Raw genomic sequence first — 18,186 nt, forward strand, 5'->3', positions numbered from 1 at the left:
CTCGATGAACATCGTCATCCTCGCTGTCAGACGAGGGCTGGTAGTATACAGGGCGGGTCTGATGTGCTGGTCACTCAGGGTGCTCACATTTGGGAAGAGAGCACTTTAACTGGCAACTCTGAGGGTCACCTTTCTCTTTTAAATCTCCATTATTATTTTCATCCGGGGAGTGACAGCAAGGGAGCAGCTGCCGGCATGTGTGGGATGGTGTTTCACATGGGGCAGGTGTACTCTGAATAAAACTCCCGGAATGAGCAGAAACAAGGGGGTTTCCCCTGGGTGTCGCCACCGTAGCATTAGGTGGTAATACTGCATTGCACTGCTTCAATGGATGAGCACTGACTTGTTGATAGCACACGTGTGGGCATAGATCTTGGCATTGTGTATTCACATCACAGTCATAGAAACAACAACTGTTCGTATTGGCATCTATGAAGGGATTTGTGCTTGAACACTTGGGCTGGACTGGCATGTGGAACCTTTCGTTCCCTGTTCGCTTCACTGTGACAGTCTCTCCTTCACTTAAGAAGGGATTATAATGTCTTTTATTTCCATCTCTTTTATTCACGTTGTTCGTTTTAATTTCTTCATCACTTACTGCAGTCAGTGTCATGAAAGGGTTGGGGCTAGCAGTGTTTGCAAAAGCGTCCTCAGCCTCGTGGCGTTGGTTGGCGGCCGCCATCTTAGCTCAGGTCGTTAGCGAGGTGCAGGGGTATGGTTTCTCTTGTCGCTAACTTCTGTTTACTCCGGTTACTCACCACTTCTGCTGTAAACGTGAGAGGGCCCTGGCAGAGGTGATGTGTACCCAAAAGGACATCCGTTGCCAGAGCACAGAGGAGGTGACCAAGCTCGTGGTCAAAGAGGTAACGGAGAGGATTAACACGGAGCAAGTAAACGAGAGCGATGAACCCATGGCCTCCAAGAGATTCACAGACAGGTTGAGGAAAATGGCAGCAACTCTTATCGCCATTCTGCAAAAATTTTCCAAAACTGTGAAATTACCATCTAAGTTCAGAAGAGAACAGGAAAGTAAAATAAAACAGGAGACACGACAGGAGGAGGAGCTGGTTGAAGCTGGAGCGAGAAGTCGCAGCAGAACTTCTCTGATTCTCTGATTTAATTAAAAATGCGCGAGCACGAGCCTTAACGGGAGTTTCTCAAGGCTTAAAGGTGCCGCTGGTTATATTGAAAACTTGAAGCAGAAACGTTGGTTAATAAAATACAAAAATTGGAAAAAACAAAGTTGAAAAGTTAGCGCGCTAAAAGTTAAAGGTTCTGTCTTGACGAACGGTGTAACAAAGGTTAAAATCCAAAGAGTGTGGAGAGAACAAGAAAAGCAGGAGTTGGTCGCACGCCAACTTTGAAAGAGATCAGATTGTTAACGACCTGCTTGATGACGTAGATGCTTGAACAGGGGATCAACTTTCTACTGATGAATAAAAGAATAATCTTATTAAAAACATATCGCACTACACCATACTCAAAATGTAATCAAACTCTTATACTGAAGTAACAATGCATTGTGATAACCTTTTAATAAAAACCAAACATGAATCATTATCGAATTCCAGCTTTATGTGGAACACCAGCTTTACTCTGATAGCTTAAGTCAAAAACGACACATGACATCAAACACAGATGGATTTTTAGAAAATGGAAAAAGAAAAAGTAATATCTAGATATATAATTTCAGATGATAATCTAATTATTGAGAATAACTAACCATGTGAAGTACTTAAAGTACCTTCTACGTTTAAACCTCTGGGGGGCAGTAGTGCTCCATGCCAGTTTTAAACAAGAGCAGGGACCATTTGATGACAGTTTGATTTTTTTATATCTTCACGGTACATTGTCGTATCTGAATCCTGGTTGGACGAAAATGTTAGTCTCAATGTCCTAAAACGGTTTCTGATTAGAAGATGCGTATTGAAATTCTTGGAAGGTTTTTTTCCTACGTCTTCGACCCCCTTGGAGATCAGTTTGACGTCAGAGTCATTAACATTGGAATGTCTGTAGGGGGTGTAGAGTCAGAGGGAGAGGGGGAGAGAGAAGCCCTCTGATCAATCTGATTAGATAGATATATTCTACAACACCAGCAAACATTTCCAAACACTGAAAAGACTCTTTGCTTCAGGATTTCTTCAAATACGCCACCATTTAAACAGTTTGATGACAGAGACTGAAAAAGTCTTTGACAATAATCTCATACAAGTTTTCATAGCTGCCTATAGAGGGCACTCTGGGATTCAAATCATTTGCAGGTTGTATAGAGGGCTACAAGATGAACACAGAGAACATACCACCTACATCAAACACAAATGGGAAAAGGAAACTAACTTCCACATCTGTGAAGAAGCTTTTGGGAAAATACTGTGAGTTTGAGTGGAAGATCACAAGCTCCATCTCCTGGAGAACATTGGGTTGGAAGAGTCTGATTAGATACTTTATTAAAGCTGTTCAGAAATCTCATGACACAGACTCTATCTCACTTCTCTTCAGTGCTATCTCCTGGCTCCTGGGCCCAACCCCACATAGTTCTAGACCGGCCGTGTTAAGGATGGTCCCAAAGCTCTTATACTGAAAGAAGGAGAGAGGAGGGAGATCTGAGGAGAGAGCTGACTTTACCCAAGTCTTTTTACTGACAGACAATATCTCTGTGCATCTCTGCTGGGAGGGACTAAGACACAAGTGGAGGACACTTGGATGCAATGAAGGGAACTGAGATGTACCCATAGACTCTTCTAGCTGCTGGAGGAATTGTGGCTCACAGGAAGCAAATCACTACCACCTGTTCTGTCCTAAAAAACACAGCTTCTGCTTTGAGATCCACAGAGAACCAACAGATGTCTTTAAAGTCAGATGTTACCCAGGAATGGGACCAAGTCTTCCTTGCTAACCTGCATTCATCCACTAAACCAAATACTCATTTGGAAGCCTGAGCATTGCTGGGAGAAAGGCCATAACAAAGAAATGTTCCTCCACCAGTGGAAGACTGCTACCATGTAGTTCATGGAATCTATTCAATGACACAGATCACTTGTTCTCTGAAGCTTCACAAAAACTCATTTGAGGATCTCTGGATAAAATGAAAATCCTACATCTCCCCTAAACTCCCATCTTTTCTTTCAACTGCTTTTCCTTTAGTTATGAACCCATGTATACTTTGTTTTTGTCTTTGTTTTTCTTTTCAGTGGGAGATCACCTCATCTCTTACATCGGATTTATTTTGTTCTGTGTTAAAGCACAAAAACATAAAAGGAGGAATCACTCTATTGTTTAAGCACAAATGACTGTACTGTACAAATGTCTCTGAATATGTGTGATTACAAATAGAATTTAAAAAAAGAAATATGACTGAAATGAAGTGTGAGCTGATTCCTCTGTCAGTCCCTGATGGATGAAGCTCTCCTCAGCTTGCAGAGCTTCTCCACACACAAGATGGTGGAGGTTCCTCCTCTGTGGATCATCAGCTGCTCCTCTCTGCTCCACCAGAGTCCTGATCACTCACATTATCACAGAGATCACCAAAATCTAATGAGAGAAGAAGAGAGATGACAGAAATCATTTTCATCAGCTGTGAGTCATCAGATTCCCCCACAGCGCTGTAACTAAGCTCCGCCCCCACTCCACCTTTGGACTTTAACACTGAACGGTTTCATGTTGGTGTCTGAGTGTGAGTTTACACTGAGTTATGAGAGCTTCACGTCCACACACACTCAGACACACACAGCGTCGTTCTGTCCTACCAGCTCTGACAGCCGACTGTTCTCCTCTCCACTTTAAAGAGTCAGAGCAACACATTCAGTTCAGAGAAGAAACAGGACTTATTATAGTCAGGTCAAAGGTCAACTAACCATGGGAGGAAAATAGAAGAAGGCGTAGTTTGGACATGAATCCTCTCTGATGTTTCTTTGTTTCTGTCAGTTGTCCTTCCTGCATTTGTTCCTGCAGCTGTGTAACTTTAGTCTTTGAGCCTGTTTGTCTTCAACTTCTTCATATGATTCATATCGTTTGTTCACAGTCTGTGAGATATTGTGATAGGTTGTATGAAGATAGCTCCGCCCCTTTTATGAAACTCTGGGTTTACTTCTCAGGTTGATCACCAGCTTCATGTGACTGTTCAGCACCATCTCTTCTGTCAGGGTTAGTGAAGCCAGATCACAGAAAACAAACCCTGAGTATGTTGAACTCTCTTTGTAGTAGAGAACCAAGAAAAGGATTTCTCCAACAACAAACAACAAGAATGTAAATATATGTATGAGCTGATATGTGGAGGCTTTACTAAAGAACACTGAGAGACTGACCTCAGAGTCTTCAGTCCATAGTTTGGATTCTTCTGAAGATCACTCAGCAGCTTCATGTCTGAATCCTGGAGCTTGTTCCTTCTCAGGTCCAGCTCTCTGAGATGGGAGGGGTTGGACTTCAGAGCTGAGGCCAGAGAAGAACAGCTGATCTCTGACAAACTGCAGCCCCTCAATCTGAATAAAGAATAAAAGAAGAATAAAAATAATGTGTAATCCAGTCACATGTGTTCAGGTTGTGAAGAGTATCTCAACATCACTTTGTCCTGATGAATCAAGTTTTCTCTAAATGATTAGAGGATCATTTCTGATTGTGTATTCACTAAATCTAAATCCTCCAAATGTCAGCTCAACATTCATCCAGCTGTTCATGTGCACAGATGAAGAACAGGCTGCTGATCTCAGTCAGCTCTGTGATGTTACTACATTTATCAAATCACACATTATTCAATCACAAGTCTTCATGATTTCACTTCTTAACAGAACCAGAGGAAACCAGAGGCTTCATGTGCACCTTGTTCAACTTTACTTCACAGAGTCACAAAAACATTTTCACATCAAATCTCTAAATTATTCAGAAACTTCAAGAATAAGAAATCTCCTAAAATCATTAAATATCCAGAGATTTAAATTCATACAAATACTGAAAATATATAAATCCTGAAATGTGCAACAATGGAGGATGTGGATTGAAATGATTCAAATGAATGACACAGTCAGTGATCTGACCTCAGAGTCTCCAGTCTGCAGTTTGGACTCTGCAGATAATCACACAGCAGCTTCACTCCTGAATCCTGCAGCTTGTTGTCACTCAGCTCCAGCTCTCTGAGATGGGAGGGGTTGGACTTCAGAGCTGAGGCCAGAGAAGAACAGCTGATCTCTGACAAACTGCAGAACTCCAATCTGAATAAAGAATAAAAGAAGTAAATGTAGATGACAGTGAGCTTTATACATGAATGTGTGATGTTGTCCACATGAACACACTGATGTGATCATCATCTGTTCATTCACACATTGAAGGACTTCATAGTGATTCATTCATGTTTTTGTACTTCCTGATCATTCTTAGATTGAAACGTACAATATGTTGAATTTTATTAGAATCTTTACATTTAAATATCTGAATTCATTTCAAATGGACTAAACCCATGTTAAAATAACAGTCAACAATGAAGTCTTGAAGCATTGTGATGCTAAAGTGTTTGTTCAGCATGCTGGTAACTCTAAGAGTGGACTGAATCTATTTGATATTAATATGAGGCTGTGATAGAGCTGTCACCTTTCTCTCCTCCTTTCTTCTCTGAGGGAGAAACTCTTCATCCTTACATTTGGACTTTAGGAGCTCTCTTAAGGACTGACATGCTTTGTGAATAACCTTGATCTTTACCAGGATCTAGTCTTTAATCTAAGTAGAAATGTAGCTGCAGCGTGTTCCAGCTCCAGCTGTCTGCCACTGTGGCTGAAACTTCTCTTCTCCCTTCTGTTGTCCTCGTGCCCTGCTGTCACTCTCCACTCTTCTCAGGACTTTTTTCATTTCAATCTTGATTTGAACCCGTCTGTTGTCGGGATCTGATGCTTTTAAAGCCTTGAACCAAAAGTCTTTTTCATGACAGAAAGCCTGGGCTAAAATCTGTGTGCCAGTGCACAATTCAAGTGTAGCGAGCGCTCACAGGAGTGACAGCAGTGAAGCTGTCGGGTACGTTGACAACACGTCCAACTTATTAAAGCAGTCAAACAGATAGCACGCCAACGTGAACATCACTGCAAGCAGGAACAAAGAGAGTGTGGAGCAAAGCCAAGTCTCCTTTGCATTTAAACAGCCTCTTGATAATAATTCTGAACGGGCCAAAGACATAACAAACACCACTGCTGTTTTTATTACAGTGGATTACATGCAGAATGGGACTTTGTGTTTTTACAGCTTCTTATATTGACAGAGGGAAATATGAATAGTTGTGAGATGAAACTGTCCCAGCTTTATTTTGTGCTCTAAAAAGTGCTGACTTCAGAAACAGAAAGGTGTCAGTGTTTGTCTCTGTCATTTAAAACACATCTTTTTATATATACTATAGGCTATATGGATGATTTTATTTCATTCATTTCTTTTATTGATTGGAGCCTCTTTTGGTTATAAGTATATTTGATTTGATGTTATTTTTGAATGTTTCATTTAAAATGTCATGAAAAAGAAACCTGAGCAGGTGAAGTCTGAACTGTCCATGCTGAACTTAAGACAATGTGTAAAAGGGAAGTTGTAAATATTCCTGATAAAGAAAAAGAAAGTGTTGCATCAGGTCCCTTACTGGACCCAAAATGTACCCAACCCAATCTTCAGAACTGAGAACCGTACCCAACCCAAATGTTTGTGTAGCGTTACAGCCCGAGTAGAGACACAGCTGATAGTAAAATCATTTCATCAAGTTCTCAACAAATCAAAATGTGAACCATGTTTGAACAGCATCCCCCCTTTTTAAAAGCAGGAATAAGACGGGGGTCCTTCATGTTGTAGCTCACCTCTTTTTATGTCTGATTATTTGATGTTTCTGTAAAAGTCTGACAGAGTTGACTCAAATCTGGGACACAACTTTAACAGGTCCAAATGTTCCTAAAAACAACATTTTAAAGTGTCGATGACTATAATAGTATTTTTACACCTTTAGTATCAGAAGGTTTTATAGTTTGAAGAGTTTGACTCTTTTTTAAATAGTATAAAGTTTTAAATTGTTTTCTGCCATCGGGCAGGTTTAGACATGAAACAAAGAAATCAGAACCAACATTTGGGATTTCAAATTAGTTTCATTATAGAAATCTGTTCAAGGGATTTTCATTAAAAAAGGAATAAGTTCATTTGTAAGTGGTATTTTTAAGTTTGTTTGTCTGGGACATGATGTTTCCCAATTCTCAAGAATGAGTGAAATTCAAACACAGTCAACACAGTTTCTATTATATTCATATCTATATTACAGTCAGTGATCTGACCTCAGAGTCTCCAGTCTGCAGTTTGGACTCTGCAGATAATCACACAGCAGCTTCACTCCTGAATCCTGCAGGTTGTTGAAGGTCAGGTCCAGCTCTCTGAGATGGGAGGGGTTGGACTTCAGAGCTGAGGCCAGAGAAGAACAGCTGATCTCTGACAAACTGCAGCTCCACAATCTGAATAAAGAATAAAAGAAGTAAATGTAGATGACAGTGAGCTTTATACATGAATGTGTGATGTTGTCCACATGAACACACTGATGTGATCATCATCTGTTCATTCACACATTGAAGGACTTCATAGTGATTCATTCATGTTTTTGTACTTCCTGATCATTCTTAGATTGAAACGTACAATACGTTGAATTTTATTAGAATCTTTGCATTTAAATTAGAGCTGCAGCTATCAAATATTTTAGTAATCGAGTATTCTATCGAATATCCGAATCGATTAATCGAATAAATCATGCTTTTGCTTAATTAAGGTTTAACTCGTCTCGGGTCGTCCCTACAAACCTGCTTCTTTGCAGTTACCATGGTAACGCCTGCTTGTTACAAACAACCATGTTTTAATGGCTGAAATAACAAATAGTGTTTTGTGTAGCCTACACATCTGTTACATTTAATTGAGAAAGCATTATGTTCTGTTGAATCAATCACAGATTCAATCATTTTGTCAGATCAGGAAATTGAGAACATTTGCTTGTGTGCATTCAGCGCGCTCACAGACTACAGAGACTACAGAGTAGTGATGTGTCGGCTCTAAGACTCGGCTCTTCGAAGTGAACGACAGGAGCCGGCTCGCCATTGGAAGCCAGATGGGAGCCGATTAGTTTTTGTCTTGTCTTTTTTCTGTTAAAGCCGGATATCATTGGTGAAGATGTGCGGTTGCGTCTGTGTCCTCACTGAGCAGGGGGAGGGGAGGGGTTATACACACAGCAGACGAACAGGAGAGAGAGACAGAGGTTGACACATCTGTTATGTCCTCCTCGTATTTTTCTTTAAGTTTCGTTTCATTAAACATGAAAGTAAACAGTCGCGAGTCTCCCGACGTGACTGCAGGTTTGTTTTTTTTAAAACGGCATTTAAATGAAACGGAGCAACGATGTAACGCAGTTTTAATCAAGTTATTTGTTGCAGCAAGAAAGGCCGGGGATGATCAGGCAAAGAGGAGAGGAGAAATGTTTATTTTGAACTTGATTTTTTAGAGAGAGGATTTGATGCAGTGTTCCTTCATTTTGAGACATTGTCACCATTTAGTGTCTATGTGTTTAGGTGAGTGTATAAATAAAAGTGTGTTTATATCATAAACATTTGATATAATGCATATTTTTACAAAAAATCTGAAGAGCCACTTGGGAGCCGAAAGAGCCGGCTCTTTTTGGTGAGCCGAGCCAAAAGAGCCGGTTCTCTAAAAAGAGGTGGAATTCCCATCACTACTACAGAGAGTAGTCTCTGTAGACAGTGACAGACAGTCTGTCATAGACGTATGTGTATGTCAGAGACTGTGAGAGGACGTTGCTATCGTTATGTTAGCTGCAGACACGGAGAGAGTGAACGGAGAAAAGCCGACGGTTTGACCGGATCACGTGTTCCCGACTCGGTCGTATGGATCACGGATCAACTGTGTGCTGACTAAAAGTTAAAAGGGGCGCGCCGCGCTCGTGTGTGTGTGTGTGTGTGTTAGCGCTGAAATGTTTTATAGTATAAAACATGTTTTAGCAAAGTTTTAATGACGCAAAAAAACAAACTTAGCAAAGCCTCGAGGCAGCGAAAATTCCTCGATGAATTTTTGTAATCAAGTTATTGGAGGAATCGTTTCAGCTCTAATTTAAATATCTGAATTCATTTCAAATGGACTAAACCCATGTTATATATCTTTTTATTGTTGAGTATTTACATCACATCAAATATTTCCAACAGTGATCAGAGTCAGAGAAATATTAGAGATGTAACTGGACGTGTCTTGTCTTGGCGGCAGATTAGGGCTGGGAGATATATCCAGTTTTTAAGATATATGGATATATATTCAAACATGATATAAGACAATATCTTTAATATGGATATAGTTCATGTTGCATTACAATATAGTTCTACACGTCTTCTGTAGAGCTGACAGTTCAGCTATTTCTCATCTCACTGTGTCTCCCTCTTCACCCTGCTCCTCCTCCTGCTCCTCTCTCTCTCTCTCTCTCTCTCTCTCTCTGAGCCTAACTCTAAAAACTCAATGGATAACAAAGCACTGTGTTTATTGAGGACAGCCAGAATAGTAGTTCTTTAGCTGACTCTTACTCCCAGCATGCTCTGCAACACCTAACACATGTTGGTGTGAAGTTTAGGGTGAATAAAAGCAGTCGTCTCCCATTCTTCTCTCTCTTCAAATGCTTCCAGCATCCAGAGACACAAGTCTACTCCTGCTTCACAGCACGCTGCTCTTTGTTTCAATGTTTTGGCGTGCAGGCAACCCGAGGCCTCAAGGAATGACAGTGTTCTGAATCCCCAGCTTGCATCATCCATTGAACGCATCTCGACTGAGATTCTCGGAGAGCGTCTTATTCACAGACCGAATTAAAAACGGTATTTAGAGAGTGTAAAGATCACGTCTGGTTCCATCCTGCAATGAACTGAACAACCACGGAGATCGCCTCGCTCCACAGAGAACACACCGATCCTGCTCATCCTCTGGGAACCGCCGCCGCCATCACAACTCATCTGCACGGAAACAGACTGGAGATCTGATTTCATGGTGGGACCTTTCCCCTCCTCAACCGCAGACAAACGCTTTACAAGTGAGGCTGAATCAGGTCTGAGCAGTGAGCTTTAGAGAGTGTGTTTAATAACTGAGTCATTCATGTGAAGTTGTGAAGATAATATTTGCTTCTTATCTGACCACTGCGTCTGTGGTTTGACTAGTTAAAAGCTCTTTGTCCGCTGCGTCCCGTGTGTGTTTCTCTGTGAACTCTAGCGTTATATCCGGGTAATATCTTCATGTTCAGGAAGACCAGTGTAAACACTGTCTAACAGAAATTCAGCCTCTGGCTTCTAGTGTTCAACTTCATTATTCACAAGTTGTGCACGAGTTTCAGACTGTGATCCAGCATCTTCAGACAACAGACAGACACATGCCACTCTTGTTTGTTTATACTTTGTGTTGTGTAGTTTAGTTTATAATAGTTATTTGTTTGATGAACTTGATGTTTCTTTGTTAAATATATTCTGTTATCATTTAAAGAGCAGTTGTTTGTGATTGTTTGAATTCATTCCAGACTTGTAATATTTGGTTTTAATGGTAAATTATATTTGGTAAATAGTATTTTTATACCTTTAGTATCAGAAGGTTTTATAGTTTGAAGAGTTTGACACTTTTTAAAATAGTTTAAAGTTTTAAATTGATTAATGTCTAAACCTGCCCTATGGCAGAAAACAAAGAAATCAGAACCAACATTTGGGATTTCAAATTAGTTTCATTATAAAAATCTGTTAAAGGGATTTTCATTAAAAAAGGAATAAGTTCATTTGTAAGTGGTATTTTTAAGTTTGTTTGTCTGGGACATGATGCTTCCCAATTCTCAAGAATGGGTGAAATTCAAACAGTCAACACAGTTTCTATTATATTCATATCTATATTACAGTCAGTGATCTGACCTCAGAGTCTCCAGTCTGCAGTTTGGACTCTGCAGATAATCACACAGCAGCTTCACTCCTGAATCCTGCAGCTTGTTGTCACTGAGGTCCAGCTCTCTGAGATGGGAGGGGTTGGACTTCAGAGCTGAGGCCAGAGAAGAACAGCTGATCTCTGACAAACTGCAGCCCTCCAATCTGAATAAAGAATAAAAGAAGTAAATGTAGATGACAGTGAGCTTTATACATGAATGTGTGATGTTGTCCACATGAACACACTGATGTGATCATCATCTGTTCATTCACAGATTGAAGGACTTCATAGTGATTCATTCATGTTTTTGTACTTCCTGATCATTCTTAGATTGAAACGTACAATATGTTGAATTTTATTAGAATCTTTACATTTAAATATCTGAATTCATTTCAAATGGACTAAACCCATGTTATATATCCAGTGTTTCATGGTTTACAGCTTTGAGGAGGGAGGACTTAAGTTTGAATTTTGACAATAAGGTTCAAGGTTCAAGGTTCAAGGTTCCTTATTTGTCAATTCCAAAATATGTCAGACATACAGTGAAATCGAAATTATGTTTCCCCCCTCCCCACAGTGCAATGTAGATAAGAAAAAGGTAAATAAAATAAAACAAGGTAAAAAAAGAGGTAAAAAAGATAAATAATATTTACATTAATAAACCTAAATGTGCAAAAGTATTAAGTTAAATAAAATGGAGTATAGAACAAGATTATAAGACAGAAACTTGTGCATGCGTGCAATGTGCAATAAGTGACCAGGGTTCTGTTTCAATGTTCAAACAGGAGGAGGTTCCAATGTTCAGTGTTCGAACAATTAACAGTCAACAATGAAGTCTTGAAGCATTGTGATGCTAAAGTGTTTGTTCAGCATGCTGGTAACTGTAAGAGTGGACTGAATCTATTTGATATTAATATGAGGCTGTGATAGAGCTGTCACCTTTCTCTCCTCCTTTCTTCTCTGAGGGAGAAACTCTTCATCCTTACATTTGGACTTTAGGAGCTCTCTTAAGGACTGACATGCTTTGTGAATAACCTTGATCTTTACCAGGATCTAGTCTTTAATCTAAGTAGAAATGTAGCTGCAGCGTGTTCCAGCTCCAGCTGTCTGCCACTGTGGCTGAAACTTCTCTTCTCCCTTCTGTTGTCCTCGTGCCCTGCTGTCACTCTCCACTCTTCTCAGGACTTTTTTCATTTCAATCTTGATTTGAACCCGTCTGTTGTCGGGATCTGATGCTTTTAAACCCTTGAACCAAAAGTCTTTTTCATGACAGAAAGCCTGGGCTAAAATCTGTGTGCCAGTGCACAATTCAAGTGTAGCGAGCGCTCACAGGAGTGACAGCAGTGAAGCTGTCGGGTACGTTGACAACACGTCCAACTTATTTACTCATTCTCCGCCATTGACGAGATTTTCCGTCAATTGGTGTTTTCAGTGAAATACGATAGGGACGGATGTTGTGAAAAAGTTGCAGTACTGTGAGGCCAAAAACCAACAAACAAGACCACCCGCGGGAAAATAGAGAAAAAACAAAAAGAAAATCTTCTTCGTCCTTATTTTCTAGCGGGTGGAGTTCGATCAGTCTATATGTGAGTTTGACGCGCGTCAAAAAGGAAACATTAGCCATATAGATATGAGATAAAAGCTGAACAGTACAAACATGCCAGCGCCAGCAAGGTGATATTCGGCTGGAGAAACTTTAGAGTTAATTATAGATACAGACTCTGATAATTCATTTTTTGACGTTCGTGAAACTGATCTGGATGAAGACAGCAGCGGCGACAGCGAATGGAGGGATTCAGGACCTACATTCAGACGTGTAAGAGGGAAGATATGATCACATTATTTTTGGACTTACCGTGATAGTGTAACCCTGGTCTACAAAGCCTCAGTCAATTAAAGCTAGTTAATAAAAACAGCCAATAAGAAATGCATTACAAGTGATAAATGGACAATAAATAGAATAACATGGGCTAAAAATCATTTAAATTGTCAGCAATGCTATATTTCATGATATAATATTTAATTTAGGCGTAAAAACATGTTAAAGGGTTAAAAACTTGTGAATTCATGTTGTTATTTTTAATGGTTTAAAAATGTATGTGTACGAGTAAAAGTTTATACAGTTATTTTTTGTACTCTGAAGGAGTTAATTTTGTTTCTTCAACCTGTCCGTGACTTGGTGACGTTTTACACACTGTCGAACGGGACTTGGTGAGTGTTAAAATTGTATTTTATTTCATGAAAAAAATTTTTGTCATCATGTATTGGTCATTTCATGGAAATGGAACGCTAAGGTAGCAGATTTATGTTGTTTTATTTTGAAATGGTGGATATACACGGTAACATTTGGTGCTTAAACGGAGCACATGCTGTAGTTCAATGTCCGGTGATAGTATTTTTTTCCGCCGCCATGATGGCGAGTGCGCCATCTTATGAAGTACCAAGTAAACTGAAAAACAGACTTTTATTGATGTTTGAAGCTACCGGATGTATTATTTGATTTGTTTATGCATATTATTTGGTTGTTATGGTAGGCCATTAAGGTTGGGACCGGGAATTCTGAGCGAATACCGGAGTTGGATTTCACGTGCGAGATACAAGATGGCGAGCCACCCAGGGACCCCTTGAACTGTGCAACACACAGAAGTGAAACGCCCTCTGCTGGATGTTGCAAGATTTCACCAAAGAACTGGGAGGATTGATCCATATCTCTCTGCAAAACTGCAGACGACTCTCTGAGACACCGGATTAACCATTAAGGACAATTCAAGGAATAGAGACACTTGTGATGTACAAGTTATTCAGTCTTTTGCTGAATTATTTTGAGTTTTGTGTATTACATCACTGTTTTTTGTTAACCATACATGTTAATGCTGTAATGGTATTATGTGAAGTGTAAATGTTTTGTTTGGTACAAACAAAAATAAGAAATGGTTGAAACTTAAAAAGGGAACTTAACAAAACTTGGACTAAATCTTGAAACTAAAGAACTAGACTTTATTCAGAATAAAGTAAACTCAAATAGATTGATAAAGCTTGAAATTAATACAAACAATAACCTTGGTTGAAAATAATATCCTTTCAATAGGTTTAAATCTAAAAAGGGATTAATAAACTAAATCACTTGAATGAAAGGGAAGAATATTTAATTTTTTTCATAAAGTGATTGAAAATCTTATGTTAACTGTATGTCAACTATTCTTCTGTGTTCAACCAACTATAATAAGCCGGCAATTTAACTTGTTTTTCTGGTCTGTGGTTATTAATGCATTGTACATAAATCACTGCTCTAGTAGTCGAACCTAATATTGGTCCGAGCATTCTGTAACTACTCCAGAAGGGTTACAATAGCATACGCATCTGCTAATTCATGAGATAACATGACGTGGAAATAACATATCCCTCAGTTTTGTACATAAACGATGTACCAAACGAATTGTTGCATAACATTTTCCAGACACAGAGTCCAGGTCTCCAAGATCCAGGTCTCCTTCTTACAGACCCACCAGAGGTGCAAGAGGTGGATGATAACATGGTGTATTTTTTTAGTTTGATAACCTGTTACTAAGATTGTATGATTATTACACGATACAAGACGAGAGCATCTGCTAATTTTTGAGAGGAGATGAAAAATAAATGTATCTCTCATTTTGCACACAAACTATTTACCAAATGAATATTTGTATGACATTTTACACACACAGAGTCCAGGGATTCAAGGTCCAGGTGTCCTTTATACAGAACTACCCAAGGTGAAAGAGGTAAGATATGATATGAAGAGGCCGAAAAATAACGTTCCTCTCTTTGTGCACATCACACTGTTTGTTATGCCTCCAGTTTAAGCTTGTTTGAGTAATTGTTCTTTGTGTCAGCACCACCTTGTGGTCAGGTATGTTCATTGCAGGTATCTTGGTTAGTAGTGTTACTTCCTGTCATTTTATTGTTTAAACCGGAAGTAGAAAAGTCCGCGATGTCCGCTATTAGCGATCGTTAGCTCCCTACTGTACATGGGTTTCTTCATTTGCCTCTTGCTCAAGCAACGTCTGTGAGTATACTATGTTGACAACATATACTGACTTTAACCGTTGTATATCTTGTGTTTGTAGTAGTGTTTAAATGCATATTATATACATGCTAATCGCTACGTGGCTAAGCTAACGCCGTTAGCATTAGGCTATTGAGCTAATATATTTGCATTTTCATTCTTGGTTCAATACTGTTAGCTCACAATGGCATTCTGTTTGTATTGTGTTTCAGTTTCACAAAAAAAATAAGAAATATAAAGGACCTCAATAAAAGTCTGCGAACCTTCTTCACCGTGGAGTTATTGAGACTGTTTAGCTGATTGGAGAGCTAGCTTCAGCAGTTAGTGAGACCAATACACTGTTGAATAAAAAAATTGTCTTTCTAATTATTTACAGGTCGATCACAGCAAAGAGGCAGAGGTCGGACCTGTGGATCTCATGGGCGTGATGGAGGTGAAGTACCTGGTGACCAAGCAAGAGGCTCTGTAAACCAGCCAGGTGCAGGTCCTGGTCCAGGTAATCTGTTGTGGAAAGAAATGAACTGGCAGCCAAAAGACTCTTTTCACTGAGAATCCTGGACCTCTAAATGATGCTGCTGCTCTTGATCATATCATTCGTAAGCCTGACCTTGAAATGTACTGGTCTACAGATGACATTTTGGCCACCCCCTACTTCAACAAGGTCATGTCCCACAACCGGTTTGAAATCATATGGAGATTTCTACACTCCAATGATTATGAATCAAGGCCAGCAAATAGCACTGACAGGTTGTGCAAAGTCCGCCCTGTCTTATATTACCTTATATCTAAATTCAGTCAAATGTATCAACCTAACACCAACATTTGCATTGATGAGGGTATGCTTCTGTGGCGTGGACGGCTAGCGTTCAGGGTGTACAATCCCCAAAAACCTGTCAAATATGGGTTCAAATCCTACATCCTTCGGACACAGGGTAATGTTACAACATGAAACCCTGTTGCAGAGAAGGCACTTCTCTGGGAGACACAGTTGTCTCTTCTTGATCAGGTTTTTGTTCAACTAATGTTTTATTATTGAAAATAACCAACATTTAAGTGTTTGTAAAAACAAAGTATTTCTGAGTGTTTAAGAGAAGAAAAATGTATAATATAGTTTTTAAATGTTGTAGTGCTACACTATTCAAAGGAAATGTATAATTTTATGTAATCATTTTTATTTATTTTAGTTATTTATTTAAAAATATAACTGTAGTTGTCAAATAAAAGTAAAAAGAATCCAAATGTAAACTCAAAATCAAATTTTTTTTCTTGAAAATAAGTGTGTTTTACAAAAGTGCTGTTTTCTCAGCTTTTTGTCCGGAAGGTGGTTTTTTTGTGAAAATGGCCGATTTTCAAGTGCTGATAAAATAAGATTGAATGAAGCTTGAATAAAATAGTTTTTTGTATATGAAAGCAGAGGCTCTGATCTTTCTTTTGATGTGTTCAATATTTACATATTCAAAGAACAAAATATTCTGTGGGTCTTGAAAGACTGGTTAAAATTATGAAAAAGGCTGGCGCTGGCTGGCATTCTAGAATTCTCTGGGGGGAAAAGTGTTAAAGCTGTCAAAGAGATAGCACACCAACGTGAACATCACTGCAAGCAGGAACAAAGAGAGTGTGGAGCAAAGCCAAGTCTCCTTTGCATTTAAACAGCCTCTTGATCATAATTCTGAACGGGCCAAAGACATAACAAACACCACTGCTGTTTTTATTACAGTGGATTACATGCAGAATGGGACTTTGTGTTTTTACAGCTTCTTATATTGACAGAGGGAAATATGAATAGTTGTGAGATGAAACTGTCCCAGCTTTATTTTGTGCTCTAAAAAGTGCTGACTTCATAAACAGAAAGGTGTCAGTGTTTGTCTCTGTCATTTAAAACACATCTTTGTATATATACTATAGGCTATATGGATGATTTTATTTCATTCATTTCTTTTATTGATTGGAGACTCTTTTGGTTATAAGTATATTTGATGTTATTTTTGAATGTTTCATTTAAAATGTCATGAAAAAGAAACCTGAGCAGGTGAAGTCTGAACTGTCCATGCTGAACTTAAGACAATGTGTAAAAGGGAAGTTGTAAATGTTCCTGATAAAGAAAAAGAAAGTGTTGCATCAGGTCCCTTACTGGACCCAAAATGTACCCAACCCAATCTTCAGAACTGAGAACCGTACCCAACCCAAATGTTTGTGTAGCGTTACAGCCCGAGTAGAGACACAGCTGATAGTAAAATCATTTCATCAAGTTCTCAACAAATCAAAATGTGAACCATGTTTGAACAGCATCCCCCCCTTTTTAAAAGCAGGAATAAGACGGGGGTCCTTGATGTTGTAGCTCACCTCTTTTTATGTCTGATTATTTGATGTTTCTGTAAAAGTCTGACAGAGTTGACTCAAATCTGGGACACAACTTTAACAGGTCCAAATGTTCCTAAAAACAACATTTTAAAGTGTAAATGACTATAATAGTATTTTACACCTTTAGTATCAGAAGGTTTTATAGTTTGAAGAGTTTGACTCGTTTTTAAATAGTTTCAAGTTTTAAATTGTTTTCTGCCATCGGGCAGGTTTAGACATGAAACAAAGAAATCAGAACCAACATTTGGGATTTCAAATTAGTTTCATCATAAAAATCTGTTAAAGGGATTTTCATTAAAAAAGGAATAAGTTCATGTGTAAGTGATATTTTTAAGTTTGTTTGTCTGGGACATGATGTTTCCCAATTCTCTAGAATGGGTGAAATTCAAACACAGTCAACACAGTTTCTATTATATTCATATCTATAATACAGTCAGTGATCTGACCTCAGAGTCTCCAGTCTGCAGTTTGGACTCTGCAGATAATCACACAGCAGCTTCACTCCTGAATCCTGCAGCTTGTTCTCACTCAGGTCCAGCTCTCTGAGATGGGAGGGGTTGGACTTCAGAGCTGAGGCCAGAGAAGAACAGCTGATCTCTGACAAACTGCAGCGAAACAATCTGAATAAAGAATAAAAGAAGTAAATGTAGATGACAGTGAGCTTTATACATGAATGTGTGATGTTGTCCACATGAACACACTGATGTGATCATCATCTGTTCATTCACACATTGAAGGACTTCATAGTGATTCATTCATGTTTTTGTACTTCCTGATCATTCTTAGATTGAAACGTACAATATGTTGAATTTTATTAGAATCTTTACATTTAAAATAAAGCTGCAGCT

The 18,186-nt window shown here is 39.0% G+C and overlaps 1 protein-coding gene and 1 long non-coding RNA gene across 2 annotated transcripts in view; one reads left to right on the plus strand and one right to left on the minus strand.

Moving 5' to 3' along the window:
* The window catches only part of LOC306818853 (uncharacterized protein), a 137,817-nt gene that overhangs the window by 61,211 nt on the left and 58,420 nt on the right, over positions 1-18,186 (minus strand). The window contains exons 10-13 of the mRNA XM_079336577.1: positions 17,785-17,958; positions 10,923-11,096; positions 7,281-7,454; positions 5,031-5,204 (exon numbers count right to left, since the gene is read on the minus strand). Coding sequence (XP_079192703.1) covers positions 5,031-5,204; positions 7,281-7,454; positions 10,923-11,096; positions 17,785-17,958 — 696 coding nt within the window. The remainder of the gene's footprint in view (positions 1-5,030; positions 5,205-7,280; positions 7,455-10,922; positions 11,097-17,784; positions 17,959-18,186) is intronic.
* Positions 13,007-16,219, plus strand: LOC306818863. Its single transcript, XR_013778368.1, has 4 exons — positions 13,007-13,143; positions 13,467-14,452; positions 14,637-14,693; positions 15,354-16,219. It is a non-coding gene; the product is annotated as an uncharacterized lncRNA (long non-coding RNA).

The sequence above is a fragment of the Symphodus melops genome (genome assembly GCF_947650265.1).
Source record: "Symphodus melops genome assembly, chromosome: 23".
Lineage (NCBI taxonomy): Eukaryota > Metazoa > Chordata > Actinopteri > Labriformes > Labridae > Symphodus > Symphodus melops.